Source organism: Heptranchias perlo, chromosome 1 (assembly GCF_035084215.1).
Source record: "Heptranchias perlo isolate sHepPer1 chromosome 1, sHepPer1.hap1, whole genome shotgun sequence".
NCBI classification, from domain to species: domain Eukaryota; kingdom Metazoa; phylum Chordata; class Chondrichthyes; order Hexanchiformes; family Hexanchidae; genus Heptranchias; species Heptranchias perlo.
The window spans coordinates 63,081,901-63,098,951 of record NC_090325.1 but is presented as its reverse complement, the minus strand read 5'-3'; the positions used below and the strand labels follow the sequence as shown (position 1 = coordinate 63,098,951).

General features: G+C 45.5%; 1 protein-coding gene across 1 annotated transcript in view; it reads right to left on the bottom strand.

Annotated features, from left to right (window-relative positions):
* The window catches only part of LOC137332157 (sodium channel protein type 4 subunit alpha-like), a 160,618-nt gene that overhangs the window by 79,208 nt on the left and 64,359 nt on the right, over positions 1-17,051 (bottom strand). Inside the window, exons 12-13 of the mRNA XM_067996231.1 lie at positions 15,735-15,913; positions 12,730-13,107 (exon numbers count right to left, since the gene is read on the bottom strand). Coding sequence (XP_067852332.1) covers positions 12,730-13,107; positions 15,735-15,913 — 557 coding nt within the window. The remainder of the gene's footprint in view (positions 1-12,729; positions 13,108-15,734; positions 15,914-17,051) is intronic.

The window sequence follows — 17,051 nt, the reverse complement described above, 5'->3', positions numbered from 1 at the left end:
CAATGTCATGGACCAATTAAAAACAATGCAATGAAAGGAGCAGAGAATGTCTTCTAATTTAAGCCTATGATTTGCATAAATGGAACTGTGTATAATAGGCTTAGCTCACTGATTTAGCAGTGAATCAATTTACAGTTTCTACTAATGTGCATTTGAATTGATACCAGCATGAAACTTATTGCTGCTGTAGCTCCTGTTAAAATCCATATAATTTGCCTGATCTATATTGTGAAATGGAGGTCAAACCACAGTTGGTTTCAGATGCAATCCAGTTTCCAAATACCAGCACAAATGGGGTATTATTCAAAGGCTGTTCAAGTTTGTTTGCCACCAACAGTGATTGACTGGTTAGCTGTCAGATACCAAACAGCTGCAGCTTGTTGTCTTACTCAGGGATACAAAAACAGGGGAGAGGCGAGCCAACAGACAACGTACATATGTACGAATATTTATGGCTGTTAGGACACTTCAACTTGAAGAATCTGTTTGTAATCTTTGTAGCACTAAACTGTTGCTTTGATGTGCATTTTGAAAGGAGGCAGGCACACCTGATTGTATTACATCAATTCAGTCAGCCAAGTTATAGAGCATTTGGTTGGACCAGTGGAGTTTTAGTTTTCTGTCTAACTGAGTTAACCTGTTTGTTTTGAATGGGCTTTACAGGGAATAGGGGACACAAAACTCATTAAAGAATAAAGTAAAGGCCAAGTGCTTTAAATAGATCCGTTCCTTGTTCTAGAATAGGGTTTCCTAACGCTATGTTCACTCTATTTTACTTTTTATGTGAAAACTTGAGTTTGACCTTACAAAGGAACAGGAATAGGTTATTCAGCCCCTCAAGCCTGCTTTACCATTCAATTAGATCATAGCTGATCTGTATCTTAGCTCCATATCCCTCGATAACCTTGCCAAACAAAAATCTATCGATCTCAGTCTTGAAAGCTCCAATTGTCCCAGCATTCACAGCCTTTGGGGGAGAGAATTCTAGATTTCTACAATCCTTTGTGTGAAAAAGTGCTTCCTGATTTCCCTCCTAAATGGCCTAACTCTAATTTTAAGATTATGGGGAAAAAAAATTCGATAAGGGTCCGTTTTGGGCGGTGGTAGCGCAACGCAATGCACTACCACCTTGTGCCCGACGGACCCTGCGCAGGCAGGATGCAAGTTTGGACCCAATGGAGCACTTACCTGCAATCAGCGTTCCTTTCCAGGCCTTGCACATAGAATCAATGCAATTTGTACTTTCCACCACCAGAGGGAGCTCAATCTCTTAAAGGGAGGATGTTTCTTAGAAATCTCTTAAAGGTAGATGGTACCTGTTATTTGCTGAAAATAACAGTCTGCTATCTGCATGGAGTCTGAACAGAGATTAGACATTGCACACGTAAAACACAGATGCAGATCCCATCTCTATGTTTATACACTAATGAGTTATGTTAAAACATTGAATCCCACATCCTCCAATCTGCACACCAGACCTCACCAATCTGCCGATCTGAGTTGGTACCAGGCCTGCGAGAGTGCATGCACCAAGGTTCTCTGCTGATGCACTAGAGACCTTGGGTGCAAGACGAGGACAGAAGGAGGGACATCCTGTATCCGCAGTGGGGGGTGGAGGGCAAGAGGCCTCCAGACATATACTCAAAAGACAGTGGGAGGCAGTGGGGGATGAAGTCAATGCCAGGCACACAGCATCATGAACATGAATGCAGTGCAGGAAGAAGTTCAATACTTCGACATGAGTGAGGTCAACTGTCAAGTGGCGTCTCCTACCAACTGCACCACGCACTACACCCCCCCATCCCCCACATACCAATAAACTCTTTCCATCAGTACTCAACTCTTCCCATCAGATGCTTCCTCTCACCCTTACACATTACCACTGTTTCAAGCCACCCACCCACAACTCACGGGCCACACACACTGGCAGCTATTCAACCATGACAGGCACATTACCTAGGCACATGTCCCGCTTTCATACAGGAGAAGGAGGCGCATATCAAGAGGCAGCAAGTGGCAGTGGTATTTACCCCCCAAGCCTGTTCCACCATTCAGTGAGATCATGGTGGACCTGTGACCTAACTCCATATACCCGCCTTAGCCCCATATGCCTTAATACCCTTGGTTCACAGAAATCTATCAATCTCAGGTTTAACATTCACAAGTGAGCTAGCATCAACTGCCATCTGTAGAAGAGAGTTCCAAACGTCTCCCACCCTTTGCGTGTAGAAGCATTTCCTAACTTCACTCCGGCACGTCCTGGCTCTAAATGTTAGGCTATGTTCGCGCGTCCTAGTATTGATGAGTATGAAACCTCCAAAGACAGTTACAAATGTCTCGGCAGCCAGATGCAATAATCCAGCCACTAACCTGTAAATCCTGCATGGTCCCTTTAAATAGCACCGGTGGGGGGGTCCTTCAGCCTCTCTAAGCTACGTTCAGATGGTCGGGGTTAAGACTGTGCGTTAAGTTGAGCGTTGAGTTGAGCGTTAAGTCCCAAAATGGTGTCTATCACTTTAAATCAGCGTTGCACACTGATTGTATTCATTTTCTTCCTACTACACATGCTTCCAGCGTTCGTTATCTGTGCCTGCGCAAACTCCTATACCAAGATGGCATCTGGCACACGTCACGCAGGAAATGTGCGTGTGCATTCAAGACACCATCTTGGATGCCGAAACAATGGGCGCTACACGGCCCAATTTAGCGCCCAACGTCTCCTCGTTCTTGGTTCCCCCATCAGACCAAAAAGTTTCTCTGTATCTACCTTATCAAATCTTTTAATATTTTAATACTTTAGAACTTCTCTTTTGTGAGTGAAACAGTGGCACAATATATTTGATCACCAAAGTACTACCAAACAAAATGCTTCGCAAAAGAATGGTAGGTACAAAGTAAGTTGTGCAACCACACTTTCCTATACAGCAAGTTGCTGATCTAAGCTGTGTTTATTAGTGTGGCGGCTGGAGAAAAAAGTCATTGGGCTCAATTTTCCAGTGAAGTAGTGGGTGTGTTGAGGGCGGGGAAATCCCGAGCGGGTTCGGAATCCGGCTCCAACCCGCCGACTTCAGGGTTCCCCGTTGACGCATCTGTGCGCGCGCGCCTCCCGAATGCAGAAGTCCCAACGGCCATTAAAGCTGGCGGAGCGATAGTTAGACACTTATTTAGATACTTGAATTACTTAAAGTACTTAATTTTGTCCACATTTAGGCAGGGGTCTGATTTTGAAACATCCCCAGAGTGTTTCCCATGAAACACTCCATGTTCTGCCAGACGTAAATGTAAAATGTAAAAGTGGTAAATAGCGAGGAGGATAGCCTCAGTCTGCAGGACGATATAGATGGGTTGGTCAGATGGGCGGAACAGTGGCAAATGGAATTTAACCCGGAAAAGTGCGAGGTGATGCACTTTGGAGGGACTAACAAGGCAAGGGAATACACAATGAATGGGAGGACCCTAGGCAAGACAGAGGGTCAGAGGGATCTTGGTGTGCAAGTTCACAGATCCCTGAAGGCGGCGGAACAGGTAGATAAGGTGGTAAAGAAGGCATATGGGATACTTGCCTTTATTAGCCGAGGCATAGAATATAAGAGCAAGGAGGTTATGATGGAGCTGTATAAAACACTGGTTAGGCCACAGCTCGAGTACTGTGTGCAGTTCTGGTCGCCACACTACAGGAAGGATGTGATCGCTTTGGAGAGGGTGCAGAGGAGATTCACCAGGATGTTACCAGGGCTGGAGCGCTTCAGCTATGAAGAGAGACTGGGAAGATTGGGTTTGTTTTCCTTGGAGCAGAGGAGGCTGAGGGGGGACATGATTGAGGTGTACAAAATTATGAGGGGCACAGATAGGATGGATACTAAGGAGCTTTTTCCCTTCGTTGAGGGTTCTATAACAAGGGGACATAGATTCAAGGTAAAAGGCGGGAGGTTTAGAGGGGATTTGAGAAAGAACTTTTTCACCCAGAGGGTGGTTGGAGTCTGGAACTCACTGCCTGAGAGGGTTGTGGAGGCAGGAACCCTCACAACATTCAAGAAGCATTTGGATGAGCACTTGAAATGCCATAGCATACAAGGCTACGGACCAAATGCTGGAATATGGGATTAGAGTAGACAGGGCTTGATGGCCGGCGCGGACACGATGGGCCGAAGGGCCTCTATCCGTGCTGTATAACTCTCTATGACGTGTTTCAGCCAGCAGCCAGTGGGACATTCAAATGCTTGTTTGACAGATGGGGAGAAAAGGTGAATTCTTGCTGCACTCAGTTCTTTCACAGAAACTTTTGGCTGCAAGATCTTTGTGTTTTCACTGAAAATTCTTACTTTCCACTCAAAATTCTTCTGTTCACACATATTTAACAACTTTTCGGACCCCCTCAAACTCACACCATCAGGATGGGGGGACGCCATGGCTGCATTCACCACTACATCCGAGGAGGAGCGACATCACCAGCCTCGCCAGGCAGGGCATGCACCTCCGCCACTTGGAGCTCCACAACACAGTACTGTACCACAGGCACCTGCACAAGAGCACAGAGGGCAACCACAGCGACAGGTGCCACTTGAGGAGGCCCCATCTGCATCTGCCACCCACATGGAGGAGGAGGAGGAGGAGGAGGAGGAGGACGAACCCAGGACAGAGCAGTGGCTCACCTGGCTGCTCATGAGGCCAGGGAATCATTGATATGTGAAGGGTTCTCCTAACATTAGAAAGTGTGAACAGTCCAGTCGTTATACCACCTGGAAAGAGCAGCGCCCACACCAGGCCACCCATCTCTCTCTGCACAAAACAGTCCTGCAACTACACATACACCCACTGTATAGTGACCCAATGAGTGGCATCAAGTGTCGCCATGATGGTGAACCTCATGAAAGGGCCCTATCACAAAAGCCAATCAAGAATGGCCAAGATGTGGCAGCAGTGGTGACAATCATGAAATTTAATGTCCTTTAAGAAAAACTAAATATAAATGAAAAACATGACAGTCTGTCAAGCACCCTTGTGCATCCCCTTCGTGCTCACAAAACCTTCGTCTTTTTCTTCCGACTCCTTCTACGTGGTGCTTCCCCTGTGGCTGCAGCAGATGTAGTGCCAGGTTGCTCTTGTTCATGCCCTGACCGATTAGATACTTTCAGCTGACACCCTCTGGGTTTTGCAGCCTGTGAGGGCCCCTCCAAAGGCTGCTCCACCTGCACCTGTGCAGGGGCAGACTCAGCTACCTGGAGAGGAGGCAGCATTGGGGGTACTGGTTGAGAGTGGGACAATGGGTGAGACATGGGAGTGCTTTGAGTGGCACCCCCACTTCCATGTCCTCTTTTGCCATCATCCCTCCCCTGGGCCAGGGCCACATCACTCCTACCACTCTGCTGGACAACAGTTTGGAGGACATGTGTGATGCCTTGGAAGGCCAGTGCTACTATCTGTCTGCCTGTTTGAGGCGGCAGAATGTTGCTCACCCTGAGTGCGAATGGCCGTTGACAGGGCCTGAATGGGCTCATTTGTGAGCCGTGCTTGAAGCTCCATGGAGGCTCGCCTTCTCTCCAATGCAGACATTCCCGCACTTACCTGTGACACTATCTCAGGAATTTGCTCATGTCCCTGTGACATTATCTCAGAGATTCTCTCCCGTTCCTGTGCCACCATTCCACTCAACCAGGAGTTGGACTCCTCCATTCTCTGTGCTTTTGTGGAGAGTGCGCGTGACACCTGTTCCAGTACTTTGCAAATGTGCTGCTGTCCCTTGATCATTATCCTTTTAAAGGCTGGCCCCCAGGGTTCCACATCTGCGTTCAGCTCAACAGAGCCTGGAGAGGAGTGATCCCACCAACGGGTACTCTCCACAGCTGCCCCTGTCACCAGTGTCTGCTCGTGCTCACTTGTGTGTGGTAACTCACTAGCTGACAACCCAACTAACTGAGGACTAGGACCCACTGAGGTGTGTGTATCTGCGCTGGTGGATGGCTCGCTCAGATGTGATGGTGCACCCTCAGAGGCCGGCAGTTCCCCTGAGGAATCGCCCTCTGCCGTCACAGCGGTCGCTGAAGGCCCTGTAAGAGAACAGAAGGCAATATTAAGCATGATCACAGATGTGTCATGTTGCGATGAGCATACTGAGGTGCTGAAGATGGCAATTCATATTGTGTGTGCTGAATGTTAAAGTTGTGTCACCAGACGTTTGCCAGTCTCGGCGTCCCCGACGGACAGGCACTCGAGGGTTCGACTGAGCTCCAGCGCTTCCTGCTCCACGTCTATAAGGATGACGATTTGTTGTGGCCCCCCTCCGGTCCACGCCCTCTCCCGTGCATTTTGCGCTCTCTTCTAGAAGGGGAGAAAGTACAGACGTGTGAGTGAGTGATGGTGAAGTGGCCAGCCGATGAATGCATTGGTTTGGGTGTGGCTGACTGTGAAAGAGATGCATCAGAGGTTGAGCATGAGACAAAGCCTTGACATTGGATGAAGATTGGGTTGAGTGGTAGTGGTGGGGTGACTAATGGGGAGGTGAGGAAGTGCTGAGGAAGTGCAGGTAAGTTGAGGATGAGCCTTAAGTGGGTGTGAGGAGTGATGTGATAGAGTAGTGTTGGCAGTGCAGAGTGAGTTGGGGTGGGGGCAGTGATGTGGAAGATGGAATGTAGGAGAATGAGTAAGTGTGCTCACTTTGGCTGACCTAGTTAGGTCACTGAAGCGCTTCCTGCACTGGATCCATGTGCGGGATATGTTGCTGCTGCTGGTGACCTCCTCTGCCACCTCGAGCCAGGCCTTCTTGGTGGTAGAGGCAGGCCACTTCCTCCCCTCCGCCGGGTAAAACAGATCCCTCCTCCTCCTCACCCCATCCAGTAGCACCTGGAGTGAGGCATCATTGAATCTTGGAGCAGCCTTTCCCCTGGTGCTGCTCCATTGTGGAGTGTGGGTGTTTGCTCCAGGAAAACCATCACCACACGGACTGCAGTGGTTCAAGAAGGCGGCTCACCACCACCTTCTCAAGGGCAATTAGGGATGGGCAATAAATGCTGGCCTCGCCAGCGACACCCACATCTCATGAACATATAAAAAAAAAGCCACTGCAGCAATGGCCCTTTAAATAGAGCTCCTCCAGCTGACAGCCTGTGATGAGGGTGCGCAGTCTGCCCGCTACGCAGCTTTTGGATGACAAACCCGGAAGCCACGTTAAGTGGCACCAATTGAATCGCGATCGTGTGGGAAACGGATATTTTTTATTGGTCGGGTTACCCATGCACCCATTCACTCCCCTGCTGCCATCCCGCTTCCACTCTAATATCGGGGCCATTGTCACTCAATTCCTAGTGACAAGTTACAGAATGGCATCAGCATAGCTTTGGGATGAAAAAAAAATTTGTTTCTTTCTATTGGAATTTTGAATTGCTTGTGACAGAGAGAGGTTGGAGGCTGAGATGACCGAGGGATCCCCTGTAAGACAACAAATGCTTTTTCCATCAATGTGATAAGTGTTAGAGGAGCCTCCTAAGATATGAGAATTGCAGTCACGTATTGGGTGGACTTGGGCGTATTGGAAAGTTAACAGTTGTTCAGGGGAAAAGAAATGGTGGGAATGAAGGAGGAAACATAAGAACATAAGAAATAGGAGCAGGAGTAGGCCATCCAGCCCCTCAAGCCTGCTCCACTATTCAACAAGATCATGGCTGATCTTCTACCTCAAACGCCATTTTCCTGCATCATCCCCATATCCCTTGATGCCTTTAATATCTAGAAATCTATCAATCTCTGTTTTGAATATACTCAATGACTGAGCCTCCACAGCCCTCTGGGGTAGAGAATTCCAAAGATTCGCCAACCTCTGAGTGAAGAAATTTCTCCTCATCTCAGTCTTAAATGGCCTAACCTCACCGTGGGAGAACCGTCACCACACGGAGTGCAGCGGTTCAAGAAGGCGGTTCACCACCACCTTCTAAGGGCTATTAGGGATGGGCAATAAATGCTGGCCTTGCCAGCGACGCCCACATCCTATGAATGAATAAAAAAAAAGCTCACACCCATGGAATGCGCATCCTGTGCCATGTGGGAACTCCAGGACGCTTCCCGTGTCCTGGACAACCACAGATGCAGGAAACGTCATCAGCTGGAGGAGCTCGAGCTCCGGGTTTCGGAGCTTGAGCAACACTGGTGTCACTGCAGTACATCCGCGAGGTTGAGAGCTACGTGGATAGCACGTTTCAGGAGGTGGTCACCCCGCAGCTTAAGAGAGTGCAGGCAAGGAGTGACTGGGTGACCGCCAGAGAGACAAGGAGGACCAGGCAGGTAGTGCAGGAGTCCCCTGAGGGCATCTCACTCTCTAACTAGAATACTGGTGAGGGAGAGGGTTCCTCTGCGTAGTGCAGCCAGAGCCAAGACCACAGAACCATAGGTGGCCCAGCTGTACTGGGTGGGGGGAGGAGAAAGGTCAGGAGAGTGATAGTGATAGGTGATTCCATAGTTAGGGGTGCAGACAGGTGTTTCTGCGGCCGCAGACGTGATTCCAGGATGGTATGTTGCCTCCCTGGTGCCAGGGTCAAGGATGTCACTGAGCGGCTGCAGAACATTCTGCGGGAGGAGGGTGAACAGCCAGAGGTCCTGGTCCATATCGGTACCAACAACATAGGGTAGGATGATGGATGAGGTCCTGCAGGCAGAGTTTAAGGAGTTAGGAAAGAGACTAACGAGCAGGACCTCAAGGGTAGTAATCTCCGGATTACTCCCAGTGCCACGTGCTAGTGAGTATAGAAATAGGAGGATAGAGCAGATGAATGCATGGCAGGAGAGATGGCGCAGGAGCGAGGGCTTTAGATTCCTGGAGCATTGGGACCGGCTCTGGGGGAGGTGGGACCTGTACAAGCTGGACAGGTTGCACCTCAACAGGGCCGGGACCAATATACTCGTGGGGAGGTTTGCTAGTGATGTTGGGGAGGGTTTAAACTAACTTGGCAGGGGGATGGGAACCTGAGAGGAGATTCAGAAGAGAGAGTAACAAAGCTGGAAGTGTAAGGCAGAAAAGTAGTAAGTGAAATTGGAAGGCAGCGGAAACAAAGGCCAGCAGCAAATAAGGTCAAAATAGGAGAAAAATGTTAAAAAGGCAAAATTAAAGGCACTTTATCTGAATGCACACAGCATTCGCAAGAAGCTTAGATGAATTGATGCCACAAATAGAAGTAAATGGGTATGATCTAATTGCCATTACGGAGACGTGGCTGTAGCGTGACCAGGGCTGGGAACTGAATATTCAAGGATATTCGACATTTAGGAAGGACAGGCAAAAAGGAAAAGGAGGTGTGGTAGCGCTGTTAATAAAGGATGAGGTCAGTACAATAGTGAGAAAGGATCTTGGCTCAGAAGATCAAGATGTAGAATCAGTTTGGGCAGAGCTAAGAAACAGCAAAGGGCAGAAAACATTGGTGGGAGTTGTTTATAGGCCACCAAACCAAGTAGTGGTAATGTAGGGCACAGTATAAAGCAGGAAATTAGAAGTGCATGTAACAAGGGTAATACAGTAATCATGGGGGACTTTAATCTACATATAGATTGGGCAAAACAAATTAGCACTAATACTGTGGAGGACGAATTCCTCGAATGTATAAGAGATGGTTTTCTAGATCAGTATGTTGAGGAACCAACTAGGGAACAGGCTATTTTAGATCTAGTATTGTGTAATGAGAAAGGGTTAATTATTAATCTTGTTATAAAGGAGCCCTTAGGGAAGAGTGACCATAATATTATAGAATTCTTCATTAAGTTTGAAAGTGATGTAGTTCAATGTGAAACTGGGGTCTTAAATCTAAACAAAAGAAACTAAGAAGGTATGAGATGCATGTTGGCTGTGGCTGATTGGGGAACTACATTAAAAGGTATGATGGTAGACAGACAATGGCTAGCATTTAAAGAATTAATACATAATTTGCAACAAATATATATTCCTTTAAGGCACAAAAATCCAATAGAATAGTGGTCTAACTGTGGCTAACAAGAGAAATTAAAGATAGTATTAAATCAAAGGAAGAGGCATATAAAGTTGCCAGAAAAAGCAGTTAGCCTGAGGATTGGGAGCATTTTAGAATTCAGCAATGGAGGACCAAGAAATTGATAAAGAAAAGGAAAATAGAATATGAGAGTAAACTCGCGAGGAACGTAAAAACGGACAGCCCAAGCTTCTATAGGTATGTAAAAAGGAAAAGACTGGCAAAGGCAAATGTGGGTCCCTTACCGACAGAGATGGGAGAATTTATAATGGGGAATGAGGAAATGGCAGAGAAATTAAACAAATACTTTGTGTCTGTTTTCAGGGAAAAATACACAAAAAACCTCCCAGAAATACTAGGGAACCAAGGGTCTGGTGAGAATGAGGAACTGAAAGAAATGAATATTATTAAAAAAATAGTACGAGAAAAATTAATGGGACTGAAAGTCGATAAATCCCAAGGACCTGATGATCTACATCCCAGGGTTTTGAAAGAGGTCGCTATAGAGATAGTGGATGCATTGGTTGTCATCTTCCAAAATTCTATAGATTCTGCAACGGTTCCTGCAGATTGGAGGGCAGCAAATGTAACCCCACTATTTCAGAAAGGAAGGAGAGAGAAAACAGGGATCTACAGCCCTGTTAGCCTGACATCAGTAGTAGGGAAAATGCTAGAATCTATTATAAAGGATGTGATAACAGGAACACTTAGAAAATAATAATAGGATTTGGCAGAGTCAACATGGATTTATGAAAAGGAAATCATGTTTGACTAATCTATTGGAGTTCTTTGAGGGTGTAAGTAGTAGAATAGATAAGGGGAACCAGTGGATGTGGTGTATTTGGATTTTCAGAAGGCTTTCGATAAGGTCCCACACAGGTGTTGGTGAACAAAGTTACAGTACATGGAATTGGGGGTAATATACAGGCATGGATTGAGAATTGGTTAACAGACAGAAAACAGAGAGTAGGAATAAATGGGTCTTTTTCAGGTTGGCAGACTGTGACTAGTGGGGTACCGCAGGGATCAGTGCTTGGACCCCAGCTATTCACAATCTATATCAATGATTTGGATGAGGGGACCAAATGTAATATTTCCAAGTTTGCTGATGACACAAAACTAGGTGGGAATGTGAGTTGTGAGGAGGATGCAAAGAGGCTTCAAGGGGATATAGACAGGCTAAGTGATTGGGCAAGATCATGGCAGATGGAATATAATGTGGAAAAATGTGAAGTTATCCACTTTGGTAGGAAAAACAGAAATGCAGAGTATTTTTTAAACCGTGAGAGATTGGGAAATGTTGATGTTCAAAGGGACCTGGGTATCCTTGTACATGTGTCACTGAAAGCTAACATGCAGGTGCAGCAAGCAATTAGGAAGGCAAATGGTAGGTTGGCCTTTTTCAAAAGAGGATTTGAGTACAGGAGTAAAGATGTCTGACTGCAATTATATAGGGCCTTGGTGAGACTGCACCTGGAGTATTGTGTACAATTTTGGTCTCCTTACCGAAGAAAGGATATACTTGCCAAGAGGGAGTGCAACGAAGGTTCACCAGACCGATTCCTGGGATGACAGGATTGTCGTATGAGGAGTGATTGAGCAGACTAGGCCTGTATTCTCTAGAGTTTAGAAGAATGAGAGGTGATCTCATTGAAACATACAAAATTCTTACAGGGCTCGACAGGGTAGATGCAAGGAGGATGTTTCCCCTGGCTGGGGAGTCTAGAACCAGGGCTCACAGTCTCAGAATAAGGGGTAGGCCATTTAGGACTGAGATGCAGAGAAATTTCTTCACTCAGAGGGTGGTGAACCTTTGGAATTCTCTACCCCAGAGGGCTGTGGAGGCTCAGTCATTGAGTACATTCAAAACAGAGATTGATAGATTTCTAGATATTAAAGACATCAAGGGATTTGGGATAGTGCAGGAAAATGGAGTTGAACTGGAAGATCAGCCATGATCTTGTTGAATGGCAGAGCAGGCTCGAGGAGCCGGATGGCCTATTCCTGCTCTTATTATTTTATTATTATTATTATTATTATTATGTTGTCATCTGATGTCCACACAGGAACTTTCCAGCAGACATCACTGGATAGAGATCACGAGTAGGATGCTAGTTATTTTTGTCCCTTCTTAGCCCATGGTCACTGAGGGTAATTATGATGGCTCTATTACTACCATGGCTGAGATCAGCAAACTCAGCACAGACCAGGATTCAAAGCTGGGACTTTCCTGGTTATATAGCTCAGTTTCATGTTGGACAGTACACTTAGCAACTGAGCATCAAAGGAGAACATTAAGTTCTCAACACATATCAGGAATAGTTTGTGAGTGGATGGTATGTTCTTCCTGGGTGTTACATAATTCCATAAAGAACAAAGTCCCGTGGAAGATAGATAAATGCAAAGTGTGGGTATGCATGGAATCATCCAAAAACATTATTTGTGATGGGTCCTATTGTATAATCATTACCTGGGTTGAAGCTAAATAAGGTGCCAAGGTTTCTGGGTTTATATATTTGCTAGCGATCATGTTTTTTCTGAATTAAATGGCATTCTAGGATCAGATGACTGTTTTCAATTAAAATATGAGTAAGCATTTGATTAGGTGACAGAATAAAAACGGAATAGATTGCCAGAAATTTCAAATTCAAATATAAAGCAGTCCAAACAAGGGCAGTGTACTGGGATGGTTTTGTGACCTCTTGTCTGTGAGTCTTGAGGTTGAGGACAGCAATATATTTTCTTTCTATATGTTAGTACTTACCAGTGTTATTGTACTCAAAAGTATGACAAACAGTACGCTCCCATCAAATACACGATTATTCACCACTTTGAACATCAGTGTCCTCAGTGACAGAAAGAGTTCTGCCATGAACGTAGTCGTAAGTACATTACAACAATTGCACTTTCCAGTGCAAATGGTCGGCAAGCAGGGTTGCATTGTTTTTATTTCTGTTTTGGGTTCCCCATCCTCCATGACTTCATCTTCAATTGAGCATGAATATTTTTCATCCTCTGCTTTATTATCTTCACTAATATGCTTATCATTCAAATGCTTTGCTTTTTCTGGATCACTCTTGTCCACAGCTGGATGGTGCAATTCAATTTCTGCTTCCTGCTGCACTTCCTCCACCGTCTCTAGCTAATGTAAGAAAGAATGATGGGTTAAACAACTTTGTTCAACAGACTATATGATGCAAAACCACTGAACACCTCAAGCTAACTCTTCCAAATGCCTGCTTAATATCATAGGATGCAACAAGATGTCTATTCACAGAGTGAAATAATAAGCCTAAACTGAGATAAAAACAGAGAACGCTGGAAACACTCAGCAGGTCAGAAAGCATCTGTGGAGAGAAACAGAGTTAGTGTTTCAGGTCGATGACCTTTCATCAGTTCAAAGGTTATCGACCTGAAACATTATCTCTGTTTCTGTCTCCACAGATGCAACCTGACTTGCTGAGTGTTTCCAGCATTTTCTGTTTTTATTTCAGATTTCCAGCATCTGCAGTCTTTTTCTTTTGTTTACGCTTACACTGAGGCCTGAGTATGTACTAACCAAATAATATCAGAATATATGTCATTTATTGTTCTTTGATAATGTTACTGCAGGACACACTGCTCTTATCAAATAAAACGCCATCATTTGTAGTTCCTTTTGTGAAGCAAATGATACCACAGCATTTAAACAGGTTAGTATCTCTATTAAATTTTCAGGACAGTGTAGAGGGAGCAGGTTGTCGGCGGCTCACTGGAGAAGGATAGGGGCTAGCCTTTCTCCCTTAATAAGCCTACTGCTACCCTCTTACTCTTTCCCACAAAATGTTTGTGTTCTTGCGAACAAAGGCTTCCTCACCCATGATCTCACCCTCGAGGAATGTATCAACATCCTGGACCTAACTGAAATCTGGCTCACAGATGCCAAATCCTTTCTTCTCAACAAGGCTGCCCCGCCTGGATTCATATCCCCAACTCAGCCTATGTTGCAGCGCAGCATTCATCTCCAAACCCCATCTCGGTCTCTCCCCACACACCTCTGGTTCCCCTCTATATTTGAACATCCTTTCACAACATAGCAATTGGGCATATCTTCTAGAAAATAATTCTTATGCCTTCAGCACTCACATACTCATCAGTAATTTCTAAATCACTGCTGCTGCTAATTGTCCTTTTGTATACTGCAGTAAGAGTGATGGAATGTTGGGTATACCTGCAGCGAAGATTGCAAGCCTGTGTCCCACTGCACTTTCTGTATGATTCCCAGTCTTCAGAGTGCTGACTTTGCATGTCAGGGGATGTAATTGAGTGCAACACCAGCATTGTGCACCAGATCTGGAAGAGTGCACCAGTTTCCTGGCCCTCATGATTAGCATGAACTGGGCATGCTCCATGCCCATGTGAAGTGCAGCCATAAGGCTTTTCTTGTGATCAAAAATGTGTTTTATTTTACATCATGGAACATATAAGATATTTCATAAAGCAATATGAATGGGGGTTTGGTAGAGTAGTGATTATGTCACTGGACTAATAATCCAGAGAACACGGGTTCAAATCCCACCTTGGTAGTTTGAGAATTTGAATTCAGTTTAGGGAAGGAAACCTGCCATCCTTATCCCACCTGGTCTATATGTGACTCCAGTCCCACACCAATGTGGTTGACTCTTAACTGCACTCTGAAGTGACCCAGCAAGCCACTCAGCTGTATCAAACTGTTACAAAGAGTGCAATGGTTCAAGAAAATGCCTCACCACCACATTCTCAGGGCAACTAGGGGTGGGCACTAAATGCCAGTGATGCCCACATCCTGAGAATGAATAAAAAATAATAAGATATTTCATAAAGGAGCAATGTTAAATAGAAAAGTGGAATGAAGTATTCATGTGCTTTAGTTGACTAGATTCATAGATAAATCTTAGTAATATAGCCCAACTTTTATAGGTTGCTTATTAATGTTTCTAGGGGTGCCCATGTGCCATGGTAACTGAAAGAGAAAACTTACAGGTGACTTATAAGCCACCTATATTTCTTTCTGGCTCCCTCAATCTCAATGCTGTCTCTGGAATCTCACTATGTGCAAAACGTCTGTCACATTTGCTTATATAACAAATGTGACTGCACTTCCAACATAATTCATCGCAGTGAAGCATTTTGAGATATTTCTAAGAAACACAATCATGACCTTGAAGTTCCAGCCCAGATCAAGGGTGGGTTGGCTACGTGCAGCAAGAATTTGGAATGGAACCTGGTTCCACAAGGATCCCATTCTGTTTTGTCACTCCAGCCATTTTCTGGTCAGGTGGCGGGGGAGGGGGAGGGGGTGAACACGAACCATAGGTGGATCTTCCATTCCTCCCACAGCAAGAGAGGTTGCTCCAGGGCTAACCTGGAAATTCCACCTGTAAAAGATCTCAGCAAAACTCAGGCCAGCTGAATCTCTTTAAGGGTTTTCAAAAGGCTTGAAACCTTTCCCAGACTAAAGGGATGATGAAGGAGATCAATTACCTCCTGTCAGGAGGAAGTTGAAGATTCCAAAGTTTATTTTTATCTTTGGTTCAGAAGGGCCTTACAAGGATTTATTGGGGCGGGAAATGCTGAAGTGCCCTTTTAGATTTTCTCCGACCATAAAAATGACCCCGCCCTCGCAATATGGGATGATGGCCACAGCTTACTTCACCACTGGAGGAGCAGCCGCAGTAGAATTTTGGGCCTGGTGACTATAAAACTAGAAACTAAGTCCACATAATGGGTAGAGTTGCAGTCACGTGTTACCATCAAGACCGCTGATCCATTTTCATACTTCCGCCCACTTATAGCTGGATCACACAGTGCGCTGACAGTAGGCACTTCCCTTTTGGCTGTGCCTATTGGAGGGAGTACACCACCACGGGAGAATGTTGGCAATGCTGTTGGTTCGACAGTGCTTGATGATTTTACTTCCTTTTCCATGTCTACAAGAAAGAACAGATAGTTTCAAATGATACAGTTATGAAACAGAAGCATAGTTTTCTTATTGTGGGGTATCATCAGGTCTATATTTGTATAACAGAAGTTGAATTTGAAGTCAACAGTCTTAAAAATTTCCACTCAGTAAAAGTTTTATCAATAACAAATCCTTTCGCTTTAAAACAGAATTACATTAGTATTTGTATAACACCAATACCAGTGGAAATAACCCTGTACTGCTCCCAGAATTGGAACTGTGCTCACAAAAGAGGGGGTTAAAAGAACAATCCAGTATAAGGCAACTGCAGCTCTGAAGATGGTTTAACTTGCACCCGGTGGGCACAAAATAACAATTACAGAGGGAGTCGTGGACTGGGATGTGTTGGAGATCCAACACTCTGTAGCATGAAAAGTTTGGTTGTGGATTTCTATCTGTGACTCCCAAATGCTGAGCCCTCAGTCTCAGCCATGTAATCCTTGGGAGGCATCAAGTGGAAACCTCAAGATATCCCAGCCAAAGGGAATGAAAGTTGGACAGAGGATAGAGGGGGTGGTCTCCCTGTCATTTGTTTGCACTCTTGGTGGTTACAGTGGGGGCAATTTCTACTAGAATTGCATAATGGGTGGTTGGTGGGCAGAGCACGACTGCTGTCTGCCCATTGTAATCGCCGTGGGTCTCGAGCTATTTTGAAGCCGGCGCCTCCTTTACATGCAACCGGTGAGCTGCCAGCACCAAACCAGCACTCCCAGGCAACACATCAGTTGGGGAGGGTGGGGAATTGGCTGGCTCCTATGCAGAGTTTGGGGGGGTGTGAATCCCAGAGGAAGGCCTTGCAATGAGCAGCAGTGCGCAGAGTTTTTTTTGTAGGAGCAGGGGGAGCAGGAATGCTCTCCTGCACTCCTGCTCTTCCTAGCTCTACAAAAATAAAAATAAGAAAGAAACTGTAGCCTTTTTCTGAGCAGCCTCCAGTAGTTACTTTAAGGACCAGTGGGGGTTAGGCTGCTCAATGCCAGTATAAATGAGTGGAGCTTGTGCGATGCATGCTCCGTCCATTTGTACCTCAAAATTGTAATTGAGGTCCTATGTATGCCATAGGACTCCGATTTGCATATTACAAGTGGCCACCTGCCTGAAACAGGTGG